Here is a 19,440-nt window from a genome sequence, read left to right as displayed (position 1 = left end):
TTAGTATAAACCCTATTGTTTGTAAAAACAAAACAAAACAAAAAAACAACACTTCAGGCATAGGGAACTGCTCTTACACCTAGGAAAAGTTTGGTATCTGCCTAAGGTCCTGATTATCAGCCACATTCCTTGCAGGTAGGCCCTCCGGGGGGACAGCAGTCTTCTCTGCATGTCTCCATTGCATCCATCAGCAAACCCTGTTGGCTGTCCCCTCAAACTTGGTCTCAAATTCACTCCTCTGTGTCCATGGCCACCGCCCTTGTCCGAGGTCAGGCTGTGCCTCTCTCTTGCTTGTCCCTCACCAGTGTCAGGTCATCCTCACAGAGTGTGCATGCCGTCCCATGGCTGTGGCCCTGCTGCCATTCAAGTGCACCTGCCCCTGCTGCCCTCCCGAGCTCACCTTGCCGGCCAACCTCCCTTTGTCCCTCCCAGGCTGTCACTCCTGCCTCAGGCCTTTGCACTGATGTCTGTGCTCCTAGAAGGTCACCCCAGGTTTCTGCACAGCTCTTTCCCTCCCTTTGTTTAGGTCTCTGCTAGAAATCATGGATGACCCCCTCCACTGTCTCCACATTAGCATGCTCTCCCTGCCTCCTGCTCTGGTTTTCTTCACAGCACCTGTGCCCCCACTATTACATATTAATTTGCTTGTTTCTTTTGCCTTGCATATGATGTGCTTCCCCTAGCTAGAATGTGAGCTCTGTGGGAGCAGGGTGTTTATTTTTATGACTGCTTTATCTTCAGTGCCTTGAGCAGTCCCTGGGATATAGGTAAGGGCTTAGTAAATATTCTTGAATGGATTAGGGAAGAAAGTCCAAAAATTAACTTAGAAGAATAAGAGCTCAGGAGAGGTCATCAGAAGAACGTAAGTCCACCTGCTGGGAGTGGCTCTGCATAATAGGGTTGACCACATAAGAGGGCTCAGTTGTTTTGGTAGGGTTACTTCACGGCTAAGGCTGGCATTATGATCGACTGGAAAAACCCAGCTCAGTTGCTAAGAATAGGAAAGAGCTGAGAGGATCGAGAAGAATATTAGGAGAGAACTAAAATTAAGAAAATGGCTCAGCATTAAAAAAAACAACCCTCCCCCCCCCAAAAAAAAACCATGTTCTGTAAAATCCCATTGCTCACAAACTTTAAATGTCCAGGTTTGCATCTTGCTGGAAGTGATCAAAGACTAGACCTAACATCGATGCACGTGTGTTGAGCACATGTTTCTTCTTTTCAAAAGGTCTGTCCCTAGTTATCTATTTTGATCCTGACACTAACCTGCTGTTGTGGTGTTATATGTTGTTTCCTTATTAAACGAATAAGTGGAGATACAGTGAGCTTGAGGACTGTGCTCAAGAGAACACTGGGGTCATTGTAGAGCTGTCGCTAAATGGCTGGTTCCTGTTTTGGGAAGTGACTACCTGCTGTTTCTGAGTTATTTACGTTTTATTTGAAGGTGTTTTTTGATGTGACAGGTACACCCAGCTCACTGCTACGATCTGTTCCATTGCCTCCCCGACTAATTCCTAGTAAGTATCTGTGGCTGGAATGGAGGTTAAAGGGCGCTGAGCTCATGATAACTGAGGCTTTTGCTTTATCAGGACTCACAGTAAATCAAAAGTGCACCTGGCCTCAGTCCTTCGACAAAATACCCACTCCCTTGGTGTCTTTCCGATGGCTCAGCTTCTGTCATCTTTGACATAGGTAGCTGTTAAAGGGATATAAAATTACGTGTACACAACTGATACAAATTAAAAGGCACCTGGAAATCTGTAAATAATGGGCTTACAGGAATGGCAGTATGATAAGGTGAGCCTAGTTTGGTCCGGTCTGAAGCTGTCATACTTTCTTCTTTGTAGGTCCCTCTCCCCCTAACGAACAAGGGCAAGGGGCAGCTGAGAAGGCTGACTGATGGAAGAAAATGCTGTACGAGGCTATTCTTTTTTTTTTATTCTTTTACGTAGATAAACACAGGCATCCCACACACATATTTCCTGTCTACTAAGAGTGTCTAGGCTGATTTCTTTTGTGTTTTCTTGGCTTAGAATTATAAACCTGTCAGTGTGGTGGTAGATTTAACTCTTAGGAGGGAATCTCTTCTATATTTTAGTGTCTGAGACCTAGGCCAGAGGCTAGAGAGAAAAGATTAAGTGTGGCAAAGAGAGAAATGCTTTTCTTTCTCCTTCCACTTGGTGCAGCCAAGGGGGTGAGAAGGATGTGAGCTGGTCTCACGATAGATGGTGAGGATGCAGTTTCTATGGTGACTGATCTCTTCTTCTCTTGTTCAGCAGCTAAATGCACAACAGTGAAACACTCCCGGCTGTTTGGCCTTCAGGTGGGATACTTAGATTCTCCCAGAATTTGCTTTGAGCTCCCTGTGTAGAGACACATCTTAATTTCTTTGGCCAAGTCATTTAGCAATAAAATGGTTAATATCTTATTACCATTATATCCAAATGATTCTTTTTAAAAAAAGGATGTGTGGACAGTAGGTCATTTTGTTATGGGACTGATGTCCACTGCCCCTCTGTGATCTCCTCAGTGTTGTGGATTTAACTTGTGAGTTTTCTGCCTGATCGGTACCGGGCTCTGTTCCCTGGGGAACCCCACATCTGGGCCTGAAAGCACAGTTTCTGCAGGGTTTGCGTGACATTGCCTCTTCCTGCCGTCCTTTTTCTTCATAGACTTGAAGAATCTTGTTAGATGAATCTCTTTGGGACGGCAAGTCACAGAGAAGACAGCTTACTTGTACCTGTCCTTCACTACTTACAGGAATGCGAGGTGGGGCTTAGTTTTTGCTTTGTGTGTTTTGGGTTTTTGACTTTGAATTCCATAGCTGCAAAGGACCAGATTGGCCATCTAGGTTTTGTGAATATTGGAGAAAACCTTTTTAAGAGATGTGATAAAGAGAGTAGCTTTGGCCAAACAATCCATGCCACTATAAAAGTCACAAAATCCAGATATATAAAGAGTATGCTATAACAATTGCAGTATCACACACTTTGAGCGTTGCTGTCTGCAGTCTGTTAGATAGCAGCCTGCTTTTTAATTCTAGACATTAAGAATTTAAGAATATAGTCAACTTTCGGTTATCTACTCTGGGAGTTATCAGTCCCAAATGGCTTCTGTTTACCACCAATAATTTAGACTCTTGTCAGTTACTGTGGTTGCAGGGAAGGCGAGATAATATTAGCATGAACTTAATGTAACTGGTGTATGGCATGTGGGGAAATAAATCTCTTGTTTATAAAACTGGACACATTTCAAAATGACGGTTGTGCCATATTTTAACTTTTTCAGGTTTCCTATTCTCCACTAATGAGAATAATTAAGACTAGATTATAACTCTTTCATGGAGGATTTTATTTTGGACGTAAGCCATGATAAAATTATAAGGTGGCAGTTTTTTCTGCTGATTATACACACAGATCCTTTGTAGGCAGGTCATGCTTTTAATGTCCATAGTGCCTTTTGCGAACAGGCATTTGCAAATAGCAGTATCTCAGATGGGGAAAGCAACGTACAGAGAAGTTTAAGCTTTAAGCTTCTTTTTTTGTGTGTGACCGGTAAGGGGATCGCAACCCTTGGCTTGGTGTCGTCCGCACCGCGCTCAGCCAGTGAGCGCACCGGCCATTCCTATATAGGATCCGAACCTGCGGCCGGAGCTCCGCTGCACTCCTAAGCACCGCACTCTCCCGAATACGCCACGGGGCTGGCCCTAAGCTTCTTTTTAAAAATTTTTATTTTGGCATCTAGCCAGTACAGGGAACTGAACCCTTGACCTTGATGTTACAAGGCTGAGCTGTAACCAGCTGAGCTAACTGGCCCTGCTTCTCTTTTTTAACTTCAGGTCTTCAGAGGTTTAAGATCTGATGGAAAATGAGAACTACGTGTAAGAGAGGCCCCCCCATGTGGCCATGTGGTTATGCCCTTGACCTTCAGTGTACTCCCTCCTGCCCTGAGAAAGGGCACCCTGAGGAGGTTGGTGTGTTTTGCTGGATGTAAATAAAAGGTGTGGAAATGGTTGAGTCCTGTGTTTTCTTTCTTGACTCCCTCAGCCACTCTACCCTGAGTCTCTTTGTCCTGATAAGGTTGAGTTTAAGATAAAATCTGCCTCTGATCTTGTCTCCTGCCCCATTTAAAACTGGAAGGGCCAGCATAAACAAGTCAGATAAACTTTCACATATATAATTTTCTGCATTTAGCAATTAAAAAAAAAATGAATAAATGTAGAATAGTAGAAACCTGACTTAAATTTCCTTAATATTTAACAAAATTTCACACTTGTCACCTGCAAGATTTCTAGATTGCGACAGCATTAACCCACTCCACCCCACTCCCTGGCATCATGATTCTTCTAAAGAAAATCCACTTATCCATGCATACACGTGTAGCTTCAATCTGCAAAGGAATTCAGAAAATCGAGTCATTTCGCTTGTGATTTTGAACAAATTTGGGCACTCTCTGGAACTCAGTTGTTTCCAAGCTTGTGACAATTCTGACGACTGGGGTCTATAAATGAGGGACAAGGAACAAGTTGTGGCTGGGGTGTTATCGATCCTGGCTTCCTCTCTGTTAAGTTACCCACCTTTGGAACATCTCTGGAATGCGTCTGAACCCCTCAGGCCCTGTTGGGTAGCTTGAAAGGAGGGAAGGAGAAACATAAATGAAGCCGTGGATAATTCACTGCGACTCCAGCACATTCTTCAGTGAGTGCTGCTGTAGGATTGATGCCAGTTTCCAATGACTGAGCACCAGTAGGATGGCAGACCCTGTGCTGGGCACTCTCCATAGATTATCTCACTGTCCTCCAAATGAGCTGTCATGGTGGGTGGTGTTTGCTTACGGAAACTCAAGCTGTGGAAACTCAAGGCTCAGAGATGTTAGTTTCTTGTTCTTCATGCGGAGAGCCCATAGCAGAGCCAGAATTCAAACACAGGTCATCTGGGCTGAGCTCTGTCTTACTTTTGCTTTTGTCTCGTTTTCAGAAGTAAACTAGGAGATTTAAAGGCTGAGCAAAGTGAGTATTTTTATAACAAAGAACCAGAAGATGATTTCTGAGAGTACAAAGTGTTGCCTGTGCAGTATCATCTTTGAAATGGAATATGTTGATCAACTCCTGATTATTTGGTTGCTTTCAACAAAGGGTCTCTTGGCATTTTGGCCGGGATGCTTCTTCATTGTACTAATTAACAAACGCCCCCGCCCCTTGCCAGATGCCCACACCCCAGGGCAGTAGTGTTCCTGTGTAGAATTAGAACCTCTTATGTATGCAAATGGAGTGGCCCCATTTTTCTTATCAGTGATTGGTTTAGGAAGAGGCTTGTGACCAGTTTGGGTCAACAGTATATGAGGAAATCCTCTGCTTTTAAGAAGTGACATAGGGACAAGGTGGCTCGCTCTCCTTCCTCTGCACATTATCACATCTGGCAGAGAATCCTGGAGCTGTCTTGAGACCATGTGGGAACTGGACTGGGGAAAGCTGTCACTGGGGAAAGCTGTCACTGGGGAAAGCTGATAGTGGCTCTGTTTACTAGTCTTGAGCTGTGCTTCCTCTGAAGTTCTTTGTTATGAGAGAGAATGGATTTCATTATGGGCTATGCCAGGTTGAGTGGGGTTTTCTGGTCTTTGTGTGTGAAGACGTCCTGCTGGATAAAGCTTTGCCCAGGGGCCAGTACCAGCCAGGGGACTGGTCTGCTTGTCTGTGGGTTTGAAATGGTAACTTCCTCTTCACGGATAGTGAGCCTGTTGCTGCTGTGGCGGTAGGCAGGCGGGTTGACACCTACTTGAGTTGTCATCATCATCATACGTACACAAATAACTCTTCCACCGCACTGTGTCATGGTCACCATTGTTTTTGCTTATTCCCTTGATAACAGTGTCTACTGATTTATACAAACGATACACAGGGTGCTGGCAGTGGGGAGATGACAGTCGCTTTGGATGTGCAGTGCAGATGGGCACAGAAGCCAAGTCAGGATTTCCAGGTCTTGTTGGAATAGCATCAAAGTGAGTCACAGCTCGAGGGGATGATCTGCATGGCTAATGAAACCAAGGACTGAGGGCTTCCAGAGTGCATTGATGCCAAAGTCAGAGAATCAAGGGATTTTGAGGAAGCTTGTCATTCTGACGTCTCTTCTCACTCTCCCTGACTTCTCTCTTAACAGTGTCTACATCAGCTGTTCTCAGCTGAGGGACAAGGGGAATTTGCCCCTCAGGGGACAGGTGGCAGTGTCTGGAGACATTTTGATTGTCACAGCTGGGGGATGCTGTTGGCATCTAGCGGGTAGAGGCCAGAGATGTGTCTAAACATCCTACAGTGCACAGGACAGCCTCCCACCACAATCAATAATCTGGCCCCAAAGTGTTGGTCACACCCGGTTGAGAACCCTTGTCTCAGGAGTGAATACTTCTGTCACTGGAAGCAGGGTGGCCCTTGAAGCTCAGGGCAGCTGAGATTAATGCCGGGCTGGCCGGCCATCGGGCACGTTCCCGTGTGGATCTTCTCCACCTGTGTCACGGCATTGTTGAGAGGTCGTCAGCAGCTCCTTGTGTTTCTGGGTCTAGAAAGGGCACAACAGAAAGTCACACTGCTTTGTGGGGAAGTCGTGCTGCTTACCAGCTCTTTGTTCTTTCTCTCAAGGGGGCTGTCTGCAGAGTGGAGGCAGTTCAGGGCTGGGCGCAGTGTTTTCACACAGCAGTTGAGTCCCTGCATTTAGGGCTGTTGGCAGGAGGGCCCCCTCTGTCATTGTGTCCAGCACATTCTGCCCGTGGCGAGTGGGGCTGGGAGGGGAGCTGACCTGGCAGCTGCCGCCCTGCTGTCATCCAGCACATGCGCTCAGGTTGCCTGAGCCTTGCTGGGGGAGCACAGGCAGCTCCCCTAGTTTGCTGGAAGAGAGTTCACGAACTGGAGAAAGAGGAGCTGGTGCAGTCAGCTTATGGCACACGCAGGGCCAGCGCTGGTTTCTCATAGAGGCCCTGGAGGGAGGTGGAATTTCTTCGCATTTACAAATGCTTTTTGGGTGCTAAGTGTTGATCAATGAAAGACATTTTCATTGCCCCTGTTTTTTTTTTTTTTTTTTTTTTTTGGTTGTTTTTCAAAACAACCTAGTACGAGTGTTTGAACTTGCTGTGAAACAGGCCTGGTATAATCGCCTGTTACAAATTGTGTGGCTCACATCGATGTAAATAATAGTACAGTCCTACATTTTCTCATTACTATTTTTTGTAACTTGATTTAATGCACAACTAGTAGATAAAATTGCCATTTACAGCTGTAAGTAAAAAATGGAAATGCTTATGACTGTTCAGCTTATAAATTTTTTTATTACATTTTTATTATAAATATTTCACTGGCTAAAATTAAATCAGTGTGGTGGAATTGAAATGTAAGCATACTGTTGATTTAATAAATGTCGACATCTGAACGTCTGTTTTTTGATGAAACTAGTATTACAAGAGTAATTTTCTAATGGACGTGTGAGCACTAGGTCATTGGTAAAATGAAAAGACGAGCATTATGTACAAGGCACTGGATCTGTTATTAGCATGACATACCATGGTGATTTGAATAAAGGAATTAAAGCATAGTTCATTACATATCAATTTGAATATAATACTAATTAAAACCTTCCTTTGACTTCAGTGAAGCCTATTCTTAGAAATTATGCAAATTAATCTAGGCCTTAAAAAGAAGCATGTGCACTGAGTTCCCTGTAGACCAAAAAACTGACATGTTGGAACTGAAAACATTATTCTGTGCAGTATTGTGTAAGCACAATAAACTGAAAGCTTTTGTTACTTAAAAAAAAAAATTAGGGGTGGTGAATTGCATGTCTCTTTTTTGTCTGTTTTATATCAACATTAAGCAAAAATGAAGAACCAGAGAATTAAAGAGTGATGCTCAGATCTCTGCCATGGGAAGAAAATGTCCTGTAGCCTTTGATTGTGGAAGTCAGGTTAAGAATTTGGTTTTTGTCCAGGGACTGATTGTTCTGCTTTTCTTACATTAAAATCCTCACCAAGTACATTTTAATTTTGTTGTGTTAATTAGTTTGAACTCGTTCTCCCTTGTGCCACATCACTCATCATTTTAAATCATGTGAGATGTGTTTATCTAATGAAGCAGGGATGGGAAGACGCATTAGCTAATTTTCAGAGTCTGTGATAGCCACATACTACATTTTAAGAGCTTAACCTGTGGTTCTGCAAGCCCGTAGAGTAAATGTGGAGTTAAGGTCCAGCAAGCGTGGGGGCATGAGTATTCTTTCTTTTCCTCTGTCCTCTCTTTCTCCTGTCTCTCCATTCTCTTCATCGCCTTCTGTAGATTGCTGCTCAGAGTGATTTGGATATTTTATAAAGAACTGTAATATTCATTCTTGAAGCTTCATTGTCCTGCCAGAAGTTTGGGTAGCAATTTGCTCAGGATGGCCAGTGTCAGGCAGCTCTGTAGCAGGCGAGTTGCTCACCCAAGCTGTGTTTGATTCTCCCAGAATCCAGGCAGGGCAGCCACTCCCAAGGCAAAGACTTCATCGCGGCTGGTGTTCATGGCAGGGGGTGACCAGGTGTGGTTAGCACACCCAGGGCGTGCTCTGGGATTTTCAGATCCTCCAAAATTCTGTTTCTCAGGTGGGAAAATTGAGACTTAGCCAGAACTTGTAAAGCCACAACACCAAATACGTGCAGGTGCATCCAAACTTCTTTTACTGTGTAACGCTTCCTATTTCTCACTCTTTGGTTACTTTCTAAACTAAATTTCAAGCTTTTCAGTGTCAGGAACCACATCATGTTCTTTTCTATTCATTCATTGTAGGTTTGTCCTTATATCACAGTGTTTAAAATACCACCAGTTGAGGTCAGTGTGGATTTTGTAGCTAGCTACATTTGCTAGATTAATCACCTTGATCAGATTAACCTGTGTTGGTTAACACTGATACTATAAATAAAGTTATCGATGAGGGATGATTTATGGAGCATTGTGGGCATTTTGCTGGATACACTTCTTACATCTTCATTGCTTAATGTACAAACACATAGTAAAGATCTTCATTAATTGCTATTGAAGACTGTGACTGGCTGTATAGAAACATTTCAGGGGTAATTTTTAGAGCCAGAATTCTGACATCCTTTTCCCCTAAGCTTTTGAACAGTGTTATGAATTAATGGCAAAATTGGAGATGTTAAGTGGATGATCAGATTAATAGCTATCATTTTTAAACTCAGTAATAAAATTAATAAAACTATTTTTTTTAAAAATTAATTTTAGGAGCCAAAATAAATTTAAATAAAACTTAAATAATTAATTTAAATTAAATTAAGTTAAATTTAAATAAATTTGAAATAAAATTTTAGGAGCCTACAAGTTGTAAAGGCTTTCTTTCTTTGTTTTTACTAATTATTGATAAAAAAAAATTACAAGATCCTTTTTGGTCTCTTCTTCCCAGTCTATTATACAAGCAGATGGTTAGGTCCTGGACCCACAGTCAGAGTGCTTGGATTTGAAGCCTGACTCTGTGTCTTTGCATAAGTAACTTAACATCTCTGTGTCTTTATTTCCTCACTGTAAGGTAGATAGACTGTGTGGGGAGAAAATGATAATTTGGAGAAAGTGCTTATAAGTATTCAGAACATGTTAGTTGTTATTATTTCTACCCACTTAGTACTATATTTCAAACCAAGTTAGTTTCAGGACAGTCACTATATCTTAGTGGGTGACAGTGAGAACTGTTGAGGTTCCAGAGAGAATAAAGCTGATGAAACCTGAACAGAGGAAAGAAGTAGATGTATACAGAATCTCTTTTAGGATGTCATTCGACTGAAAATAAGGTTCCCTGAAGAGAGATTGTTACAGTAGCCTCTTACAATAGTCCTCCCATTAAATGAATGGCATTTTACTTTTGATCAATATAAAACTACTTCAGGGCAGAAATAAAAATGGGTAGCAATGAATGCAGATGGGAATGACGTTGCTGGCATTTATTAAAACAGTAGTTTTTCTGTAAGCAATTTAACCAGACTCCAGTACACTTAAGTAAACAGTATTTCTTGAATGTGACAGGTGTATTTGTAAATGTACTGAGGATTTAGTAATATGGCCTGATATCAGAAATAACATCATTCTTATCCAATAATTGTGAAGTGTGAATGATTCCCTAGAGTGTTGCAAAGGCCAGAATGTCTCTTTCAAACCACAGCGAATTTTCTATCATCTCTCGTAGATAATCAGTTTTGTGAATCATCTACAGGAGCCAGGAACTGTCTCTCTTTCCTTAACATCGAGAATCATTAGCTGGGTGTTTGTATCAACTAATGCATGCACTCTGACTGCATTAACAGCCCAGAGTAAATGGTCAGGAGGTGATTAAATCTATTTTTCAATGAGGATCTGCGTCTTTGCTCATATGCTAATATGATGTACATATACATGCACAGAACTCAGCACATCTGTCTATTGGCTTATTTGGAAATTCACTGGTGTTGAATTCTTCGATTATGATAAAAACTTGATATTACTTAGGGTGATGACTCCTTTTGCCTTTTAGATCGTACTCAGATGCCTCCATCCGGTATTTGAGGCTCAGACTCCCTGGCTAAATTTATTCTGTTGCCTTCCCAGAATCTTTTCTTTATTATCCTGAGTCACGTGCTTTTCATATTCCAAATTACAATTCTCTCCTATACATTTGACTGCTGTGATCATAGTGATGCTCAGTTTTTATATGCTGGAAGTGAAGGAGTTCATTATGAAATTTCTTCTAAGCCTGTGTCTTCTATTCTGTTTTTTGTCTTTTCCTTCTCTCTGACAAATGTAGGGTTTTTTTTGCTGTGTAGTTCATGCAACATCTGGTAGCCTACTGTGGGGTACCTCAGTGGTTTCTGATGAATACTTATTAAATGAATGATAGAACCTAGAATTGGAATGGATGTCAGAAATCATCTAGTTTTTGTCATTCCTTCAGTTTAATTTAATAAATATTTATTGAGGTTTTTTTTAGGGTGAGCCACCTAGCATAAGAGAGAGAGCTTGACATTCACTAGAAAGCATCACACATATAACACAGCTTTCTTTCATGTTTTTTAAAGTTCTTCAGTGGCCAGAGGTTTCAGTGGCAAGCCCCTTTACGAAATATCATCCTGCTCTCGCAAGTTGCTGACATGATCATTCATGAATAACCTAAACGTTAGAATAAACAGATTTAGCGAAACTCTTAATCAGTATGTGTCTTTACTCTTGAATCTTTTAAATTTTGAAACTGGTAGGATTTCTACATGGTCAGAGAAGGATTTTTTTTTTTTGATGCTGATTAAGAAGTGATCTTAAGGGGGCCAGCCTGTGGCTTACTGGGGAGAGTGCGTAGCTGATAACACCAAGGCCACAGGTTCAGATCCCATATAGGGATGGCTGGTTAGCTCGTTTGTGAGAGCGTGGTGCTTCAACACCAAGTCAAGGGTTAAGATCCCCTTACCGGTCATCTTTATTTAAAGAAAAAAAAAAAAAGTGATCTTAAGTGGAAATTAGTGCTGGGCGATATAGGAATATATTTTATAGTTTCCATATTCATTTCCAAAACGCGGAGTTGAACTTTAGTGGGATAGTGTAGATACATGTGGATATTTGAGACCAGGCTATAAATACCTGTGTTTAGATGCTGATACCTTTCAAAATGTCTGGCTTCTCTTTTTTAGTATATTAAATAAAAGGAGGGTTTTTGCATAGTTTGGAAGAAAAACGTAAGAAGGAAGTTTTGTGTTTGTAACTTATGAACTGTTTTTACCCACAACAGTGCTGATACTACGTGTGGGTTTTTTCCACCCCGACCAGTTCTCTAGTTCCCTGGATACCAAGAACCTACAATTTAATTCATTTCTGACACTAACTACCTGGAGATAATACCCCACAGGTTAAGGGCTCAGTCCCACAAGACTGCTCCTACTTCAGATGCCAGTTGCAAGTCCGGGCCTCCTGTACTTTTGACTGAAGGTTATAAATTGAGGTGTTGCAACCCCCTGTTCGTATTCCATAATTTGCTAGAGCAGCTCACAGAACTTGGGGAATACGGTTTACTTACTATTGCCAGTTTATTGTAAAGAATACAGATGAATAGCCAGGTGGAAGAGGTGTATAGGGCAGCATCTGGAAGGGTCCCAGGCGCTTCTGTCCCCATGGAGTTGGGGTGTGCCACCCTCCTGAAACGTGGATGCATTTTTACCAACTGGGAAGCTGACCAAACCCCGTCCTTTAGGGTTTTTAGGTCTTGTTACTTAGGCATGATCGATGAAATCACTGGCTATTGGTGACTAACTCAGTCTCCACACTTTTCTCTTCCCTGGAGGTTGGGGGCATGGGGCTGAACATCCCAACCCTCTAATCCTGCCTTGGTCTTGCTGGTGACCAGCCCCCACCCCGAAGCTGTCTAGGAGCCTACCGAGAGTGTTCTCATTAGAACAAAAGATGCTCTTATCATTCAGGAAATTCCAAGAGATTTAGGAGCTGTGTGCCAGGAACCAGGGACAAAGACCAAATATATATTTACCATACAACTGAAACCAAGAAGAAATAATGTAAGATATAGGAGATCAGAGTCATGACTGACAAAGGAAAAACCAGTTCCTAAATCTTTGGACTCACTAAGCATTATTTAGAAATTGTTTAAAAATGTTTTTATGTGGTGCTGTTTTTATTTTCACCCCACATATGGCCTTGTGTGGTTTTGATTTTTACATTCATTTTTATAGATGAGCAGAGAAAGAGAGTTCAGTGATTGGCACACGAACACACGTACACTGTAGGAGAGAGGCAAGAGACTGTGTGTTGTCAGCACAAAGCCATCTCCTCTTAACCTAGCAATGTAGTTTGATGCAAAAATCCACTGAAGTTATTAATGATAAACGTTTATAATACGGTCTGTAGCCCTGAGTGGAGAGAGTCATCTGAGGCACAGATTGCCATGTGCTTTCTTTCCAAGGAGAGGCAGCCATTGCCTGATCTCAGACATCCATGTGTACAGTAAGGCAGCAGATAAGGAGAACTGTGACTGCAAGGTTCCTGGGGCCACACAGTTTTCAGCTAAGCATTGGGAGCTACATTTGAGAGACTTTTCTGTAGTGCTTGGAGCAGGGAATGCAGGATGGGTGTGGACTTGACTAAAGACTTCAAGTCAGTGTTTAGGGGCAGATGGAGAGCCAGGTTGCACCCTATTTGGAAAGCTGGCTCCACTGAGAGAGTGAAAGTCTGTGGAGCAGAGAGTGGCCACATGAGCTGGAACAGAGATTAAGACTAAGATGGCAGGTAGACCACATGCCCCGACTGCTACCAGGCCACCCCTCCTGCGGAGACTTAAAGGAGAAGCAGATGGGAGAGACAGAAAATCCGGGGGGAACCCTGGTGGTGGAGGCAGCCAGGGAGAAGTGACCCATGTCCTATTATTAGTGAGCTGGATCTCTAGAATGTTTAACCTTGTAGCTGTGGGTGGCAAGAGGGAATGGCACAGCAAGGAAGGACGTCCCACCGCAGAGGAAAAACCAGAAGGACTTCTGAGAAACTTACATTCATCTGGTCCGTTTATTACAGTCACAGACATGTCATTAGAGGTCACTTCTGTGTTGCTGAGCAGTGTAATAATGACTGCTCAAACTTGTTGAATACATTCAGGCCAAGTTTTATTATATTGTAATTTCAGAATAATCCCTCTTTTCAGAAGATTAAAGGGGAAAAGTATTTACCTACAACATCCTCAAAGGTGACTCAGTTCCCACTGATAGGTCCTGGGGGCATTGGTGTTCTGACATTAACTTTTGTCTATTTATTTGTTTATTTTTGTTTTTAACATTTACTTACATATATTTGTGGGGTACAGCATGTTTCAATACAGGCATAGACTGCACAATGATTCACTTAGGGCAGATAGCACAGTTTTGTGCCTATTAGTCCACCAGTTCCCCCCACCCGGCCTCTGGTAACCACTATTCTACTCTATACTTCCATAAGAACCACTTTTTCTTCTAAGTTTCACATATGAGTGAGACTATGCAGTATTTGTCTTTCTGTGCCTGGCTTACTTAATTTAACATGATGGTTTCCAGTTCCATCCGTGTTGCTGCAAATGATAGGGTGTCATTTCTCCTTACAGCTGAGTAGTATTCCATTTGTATATATACCACAGTTTTTTAAAATTCAGATGCTAGTGAGTCTTTTTTGGCTTAGTTCTTCTTTCTCCACACCTGAGGTTTATGGCCCTGCCTCGGCATTGTGGCTGGTGTGTTAACACACCTTAACTCTCTAGACTGTTGGTTTTGATTCCTTTATTTTTTTGACTCACATTTAAAAATAAATGCTTTATTTTCAGCATAAACAATGAAGTTATCACCTACACCCAAGAGTATTATCTTGTGGTTTTCCTTATGCATATAATTTTTATAGTGTTGGTTGTAAGTTCTTAAGGAATTTATAGAGGTTAGAATGGGCCAGTTCCTTGGATTTGTTTTTGTCTTACCTGACCATGTCCCTTCTTGCTTTGATTAACCCCTTCCTAGAACGTGACCCTACTTGCTTCACTCAAATACAGCATTTGTTTTGCATCTGTGTGTACAGAGACCTTTGTGGACTGCTGTGGGGACATGAAACTGCAAGGGTACTTGCAATTCTGTAGGCATTTCTATTCTGTATTCTTTGGTAAAACAGTGGAGCGGTGGACAGTTTTATCAGCAGCTCCTCTTCCGTGGTCTCCTGTTGGATGCTGACAGTATTGACCAGCTTTTGGGGTGGGGGTCGGGAGTTGGCCCACCCTGACCCAGCTCTGTGTGATCCTCGGGGTTGGATATAGAATGGCACTGTTGAATTAATTAAAAATCCACTTCAGATTTGTAGACAAAAGAAAGTAATAGGTCCCCTGATATTTTTGTGCTTCAACCCAATTGATGTATTTAGAAATAGCAGGATTTATTTGCAGCTATTATTTCCTTGGGGACAGACTACAAATATATTTATTTATCCACTCCTGTTTATACAGACTGTGAGTTATAAGGTGACCTCTATCTCAACAAGATAAATTCCAGCCTCATCTAGTGCTGTATAGCTAGAGTGGATATTGAGATTTGTTTTCTTTAGGACACAGGGGAGCCCCATCTCTCACTTGTAAGATTGTGGTGAGTGGGTTATAAAACTGCCAGACACCTGTTCAAAAGGGGGTGTTGCTCATCTTTATTGAGTAGGAATCAGGTTCTGATCACCTGTAGGGCAGTTTTGATTTTGCACACAATTCCAAGATCATCAGCTCACTACCAATAACCAGTAAGCTGTGTGCTCTTGGACACGGGAGGTGGGTGCCATCGACCCACAGGGTACTCACTGGAGCCCTGTGCTCTTGGACATGGGAGGTGGGAGCCAGCTGTAACCCATAGGGTACTCTCGGTGGCCCCGTGATGTGACTCCAGAAGCGAGAGGCCACATTTCCTGCAGATAGCCCTGCTGTGTTTAGGATGACTGATTGCCTCTATTGCTCTCCAGTGCTTCAATTCATAGTGCTTAGAAGATCAAAGCAATGGAATGGGAAATTTTTTTTGCTTAGTGTACATTTAAGCAGAACCACAGAGGCTTGTTGCCTCTCCCTTGGAAAAGCAATTTAGCTTGCAGAAAATAATTAAATCAGCAGTATCTTACAGTAATTAGAAATTTTGAATGGGGGAGGGTTAACTATTTCCATCAGATTTCAGTTGGCCAATAAAATTCTCAAGGATAGCATGCAAACAGTTGCCGAGTTAATTCACAATCCTCAGCTTTCAACATTGTTAACTTTCTCCCTGCAGGATCATGCGGATTTGCGAAGCCATTTCTTCACAGTTGGGATGAAGCTAGAAATGGTGGATATGAGTGAACCCTTTCATATCTGTCCTGCATCAGTGACCAAGGTGGGTTCTCCTCCCTTGCTCTCTGCTTCAGTACCCAGAGCAGATCAAAGAGGTCTTTCGGCTCAAAGCCAACGAGATGAAATATGTTGCGCAAGGCTACACAGCAATGCCAGATAAACCGAAGGAAGATTGCTGTCTCATTCCTGTTCTGCTTTAAGCTCTCTGTTTGTCACAGCATAGAGTGAGTTTGATCAGATGCCTTCTCTTATAATGGATAGTGAATTTTCCTTGTCTTCTGATAAGTTGCCTATGACAAGATACGTTCTGAAATAATCATGAGTCACTCCTCCTCCACAGGTAATAGTGAATGTGATCTATTTATATTTTGAAAACACCTGAAAACAGTGAAAAGCAAATTCTCACCTCCTGCGTGTCAACATTTCTTTGTCTTTTTTCTCATCTCCTTTTATTGACTAAAGAAAACTCATGCTTCTAAGATTTGCAGATTCAAAATGAAATTAGGTTTTCATGTAAAGGCATTTTTATGATGATCTGATAGTCTTCAAGATTATAGTATCCTTCCCCATAAAAGAAATCTCAATGATATCACCTATGGTAAAATTTAAATTAAGTGTTTCCACCTTAAATATCTTATAGGTGGTGGGAGTAACTGACTAACTTAGCAGTTTCAGCCAATGTGTGTTTTGGTTAATGGCCTTTTGTGCATTTCAGTGGGAGAATTAAAGATTCAGAAGTCGAATCCATTTTAATTTCTTTTTCTGAAGGAAACTGGATTTGTTCATGCAGTGATTAGTGTTATAATGTTGTCATTTTTTTTTTCTATTCATAATTTGGTAAAATTTGAGATGTTTTAGTGGTGAGAATGTATTACAGAATATGGAAAAATGGTTATAATAATGAAATGTTATTTTCTTTTCTTTCTAAATGTTTCTTCTTTAGTGAGTACAAGTTGTTTTTATGACTGTTAGAGTAATTTAGATAACATTAAATATTTAAAGTAATTTATCTAAAAAAAAAAAATACTGACAATGCTCTGTATGATAATTTTAAGATTGAAACTCATGCCCTCCTGCTCATCTGCTGTCCATTAAAATCCTTTTTATTTGAAATGGCTTTTGGGGTTCTTTACTTTGTATTGTGGTAGTTGTTGCATATTTTTCCAAAAATGAAGAGTTGTATCTTGTTGGAAACCTGGCCGAAATTCCCTTTTGTTCCAGTAGCGGTTGATATTGATGATGCCAGCTGCCCATTTATATGGATATATAGCACATTGTCCACATTCTGAAAGCCTGCAGTGTCATCTTCATCCAGTATTTATGAAATAAACAGCTGATTTGCTTGGGCTGTCAGTAGTAGCCTCTCTCGCACTTTTATAACTTTTAAATAATTGTAATATGTAATATTAAAATGTGACATACTAATTATGATTAATTTCAGACATCTTTAGTTGCGTAGACTTCCAGTGACAGTGTTTGGTTTTCACAATAAAAAGTTTTCTTTCTCAGTAGATCTCATTGGGAGGAGGGAGAAGTTACTTTCACTGATTTTTTAACCTATATTTTCCTTTTCGTTTTGTTTTTTCTTGCCCCTGTACCAAAGATGAAATACTGAAGTCATTCCATTTCACGTATCCCCCTCCATCTCTGTTGTTGTGTAATGTGTGGACTGGAATGTGCGTTTCTGTCTCTTAGAGCCTGGGCAGCCACCTTCCCAGGTTCAAGTCTCATCTTCATGTAATGAGGTCTCAGAATACTGTTAATATTGAGGATATTTATAATTAAATGTATTTCTATTAACACTGAAAAATGGTTTAGAATATTATGATTGCGAATATAACACACTGTGCTGCCATTACTCATCCTAATGAAAATTTCACTTTTTTTGTGCCCTTGGGGGTTTTCTTCATAGGACAACTGTTGAAGAAATCAGTAAATAATATTGAAGCAAAAGGACGACAATGTGGCAGATCCAGTGACCAGTTCAGTGACCAGCCTTTAGCAGTATAGGGGGATTGTTTTTGAGGTTCCAAAACAGAGCAAGATATTGACCTCATGATGATGACTATATCTTCCGTGTATGTCAGATAAATATTATATTGATTACAGGACAGGATACTGGATTTAGAGGTCATGGGTTCTATTTCTATTTATGCCAACTCTGAGCTGTGTGGTCTTGGGCAGGTTGATTGACTGCTCTGGGCTTTAGTTCTGAGATCTTTGCGATCTGGACCAGATGGAGCACAGAGCAGTGGTTCTGACCTTTTGGGAACATGACCCCTGATGGATTAGATGAAACTTACTAAGCTGTCCTTCTGAAGTGTGCCCATATCAACATGCATTTTAACGGGTTTGACTGAGTCCCTTAGTGCCCATCTTTGCAGGATTCCATGGTGCTAAGAGGTCCTGCTGCCAGAATTACGTGCTTTTTATCTACATGTGTGTGTGAGTATGTGTGTGAAATGGTAATCTAACTGAATATTTACTGAGCATTTATAGGCACTATTCTGGACAATGGGAGCTTATATTTTAATGGGGGGACACATATACAGTAAACACAATGGGTAAATAAATACAGTATATGACATGTTAAATGCTACAGAGAAAAATTGTACATTATTGAAGGAGGTAATGAAGAGTTGGGGGAGGGAGAATGTGATTTTAAATAGGGCTGTCAGGGATCGCCTCACTGGGAAGGCTGGATTGGATCCTTTGCTCCCTAAAATCTACTTTCAAAAGCAAACCTCAGGCAATAGAGTTATGACTGTTTACTACAATTAACATATGGAAGAACAGAAGTGAGTTTCCTCTCCTGCTTAGCTTTGAACTAGCTTACTTCCAAAAAATACTTTGTAAATGAAGGAGCCAGGAATCACAGCTCAGTAAAGCAGTTAAAGTTTCCTAGGAAAGGCTTTTTTTTTTTGTCTGGTGAGTTGGGAAAGGGATCTTTTTTCTGGCCTGTTTCACATACAAGATTCTTTAAATCCATCATCCTTTTTAGGGTCATGGTCCATCTGATTTTTGCCCTCTGCTATCAACATGCCTTGTTCCTATTTCTTCATTGATGTTTTTTCTTATATTTACTGGATATTTATCCAGTTCCTATGTACAAAGCATTTTTTGTGCATCTGAGAATACCTTGATGAATAAAAAAGAAGCCACTGTCTTCAAAGAACTTATGATCTATTGGGGGAAATGAGTATGTTATCAGTCCACAGGAAGGAATGGGAATTTTCAGTGCAGAGGTTCAAGTCTGATGCTTTGGGAGCACAGAGTGGGGGTACGTTATTCTAACCAGACCAGTGGCATTGAAATTTGAGATGGTCCTTGAAAAATGCACCATGCTTTGATAGCTTAGTGTTGGAGATGGAGTGCTGTAGTCTGGGAGAACGCCAGGAAAGGATAGGTACGGTGTGAAGAATTTTTCTTGGACTGGAGGGCAGGGTGTTTGGAGTGACGTGATGCTGGTTGAAAACTACAAGCCAGATCCTGGAGGTTCTTGAGGAGTTTGGTACCTGCTGTGGACACTGGAAAACCAGTTTGGACTTTCATTGCCTAGCCTGGCTTTTGTCTAAGCTGGGCTTTGTCT

The 19,440-nt window shown here is 41.4% G+C and overlaps 1 protein-coding gene across 1 annotated transcript in view; it reads left to right on the top strand.

The window, feature by feature from the left end:
- Positions 1-19,440, top strand: part of SFMBT2 (Scm like with four mbt domains 2) — a 197,712-nt gene that overhangs the window by 100,618 nt on the left and 77,654 nt on the right. The window contains exon 7 of the mRNA XM_063100723.1: positions 15,793-15,894. Within this exon, the coding sequence (XP_062956793.1) occupies positions 15,793-15,894 (102 nt within the window). The remainder of the gene's footprint in view (positions 1-15,792; positions 15,895-19,440) is intronic.

Source organism: Cynocephalus volans, chromosome 6, assembly GCF_027409185.1.
Source record: "Cynocephalus volans isolate mCynVol1 chromosome 6, mCynVol1.pri, whole genome shotgun sequence".
In the NCBI taxonomy this organism is placed as follows: domain Eukaryota; kingdom Metazoa; phylum Chordata; class Mammalia; order Dermoptera; family Cynocephalidae; genus Cynocephalus; species Cynocephalus volans.
This window is presented reverse-complemented; position numbering and strand designations above follow the sequence as displayed.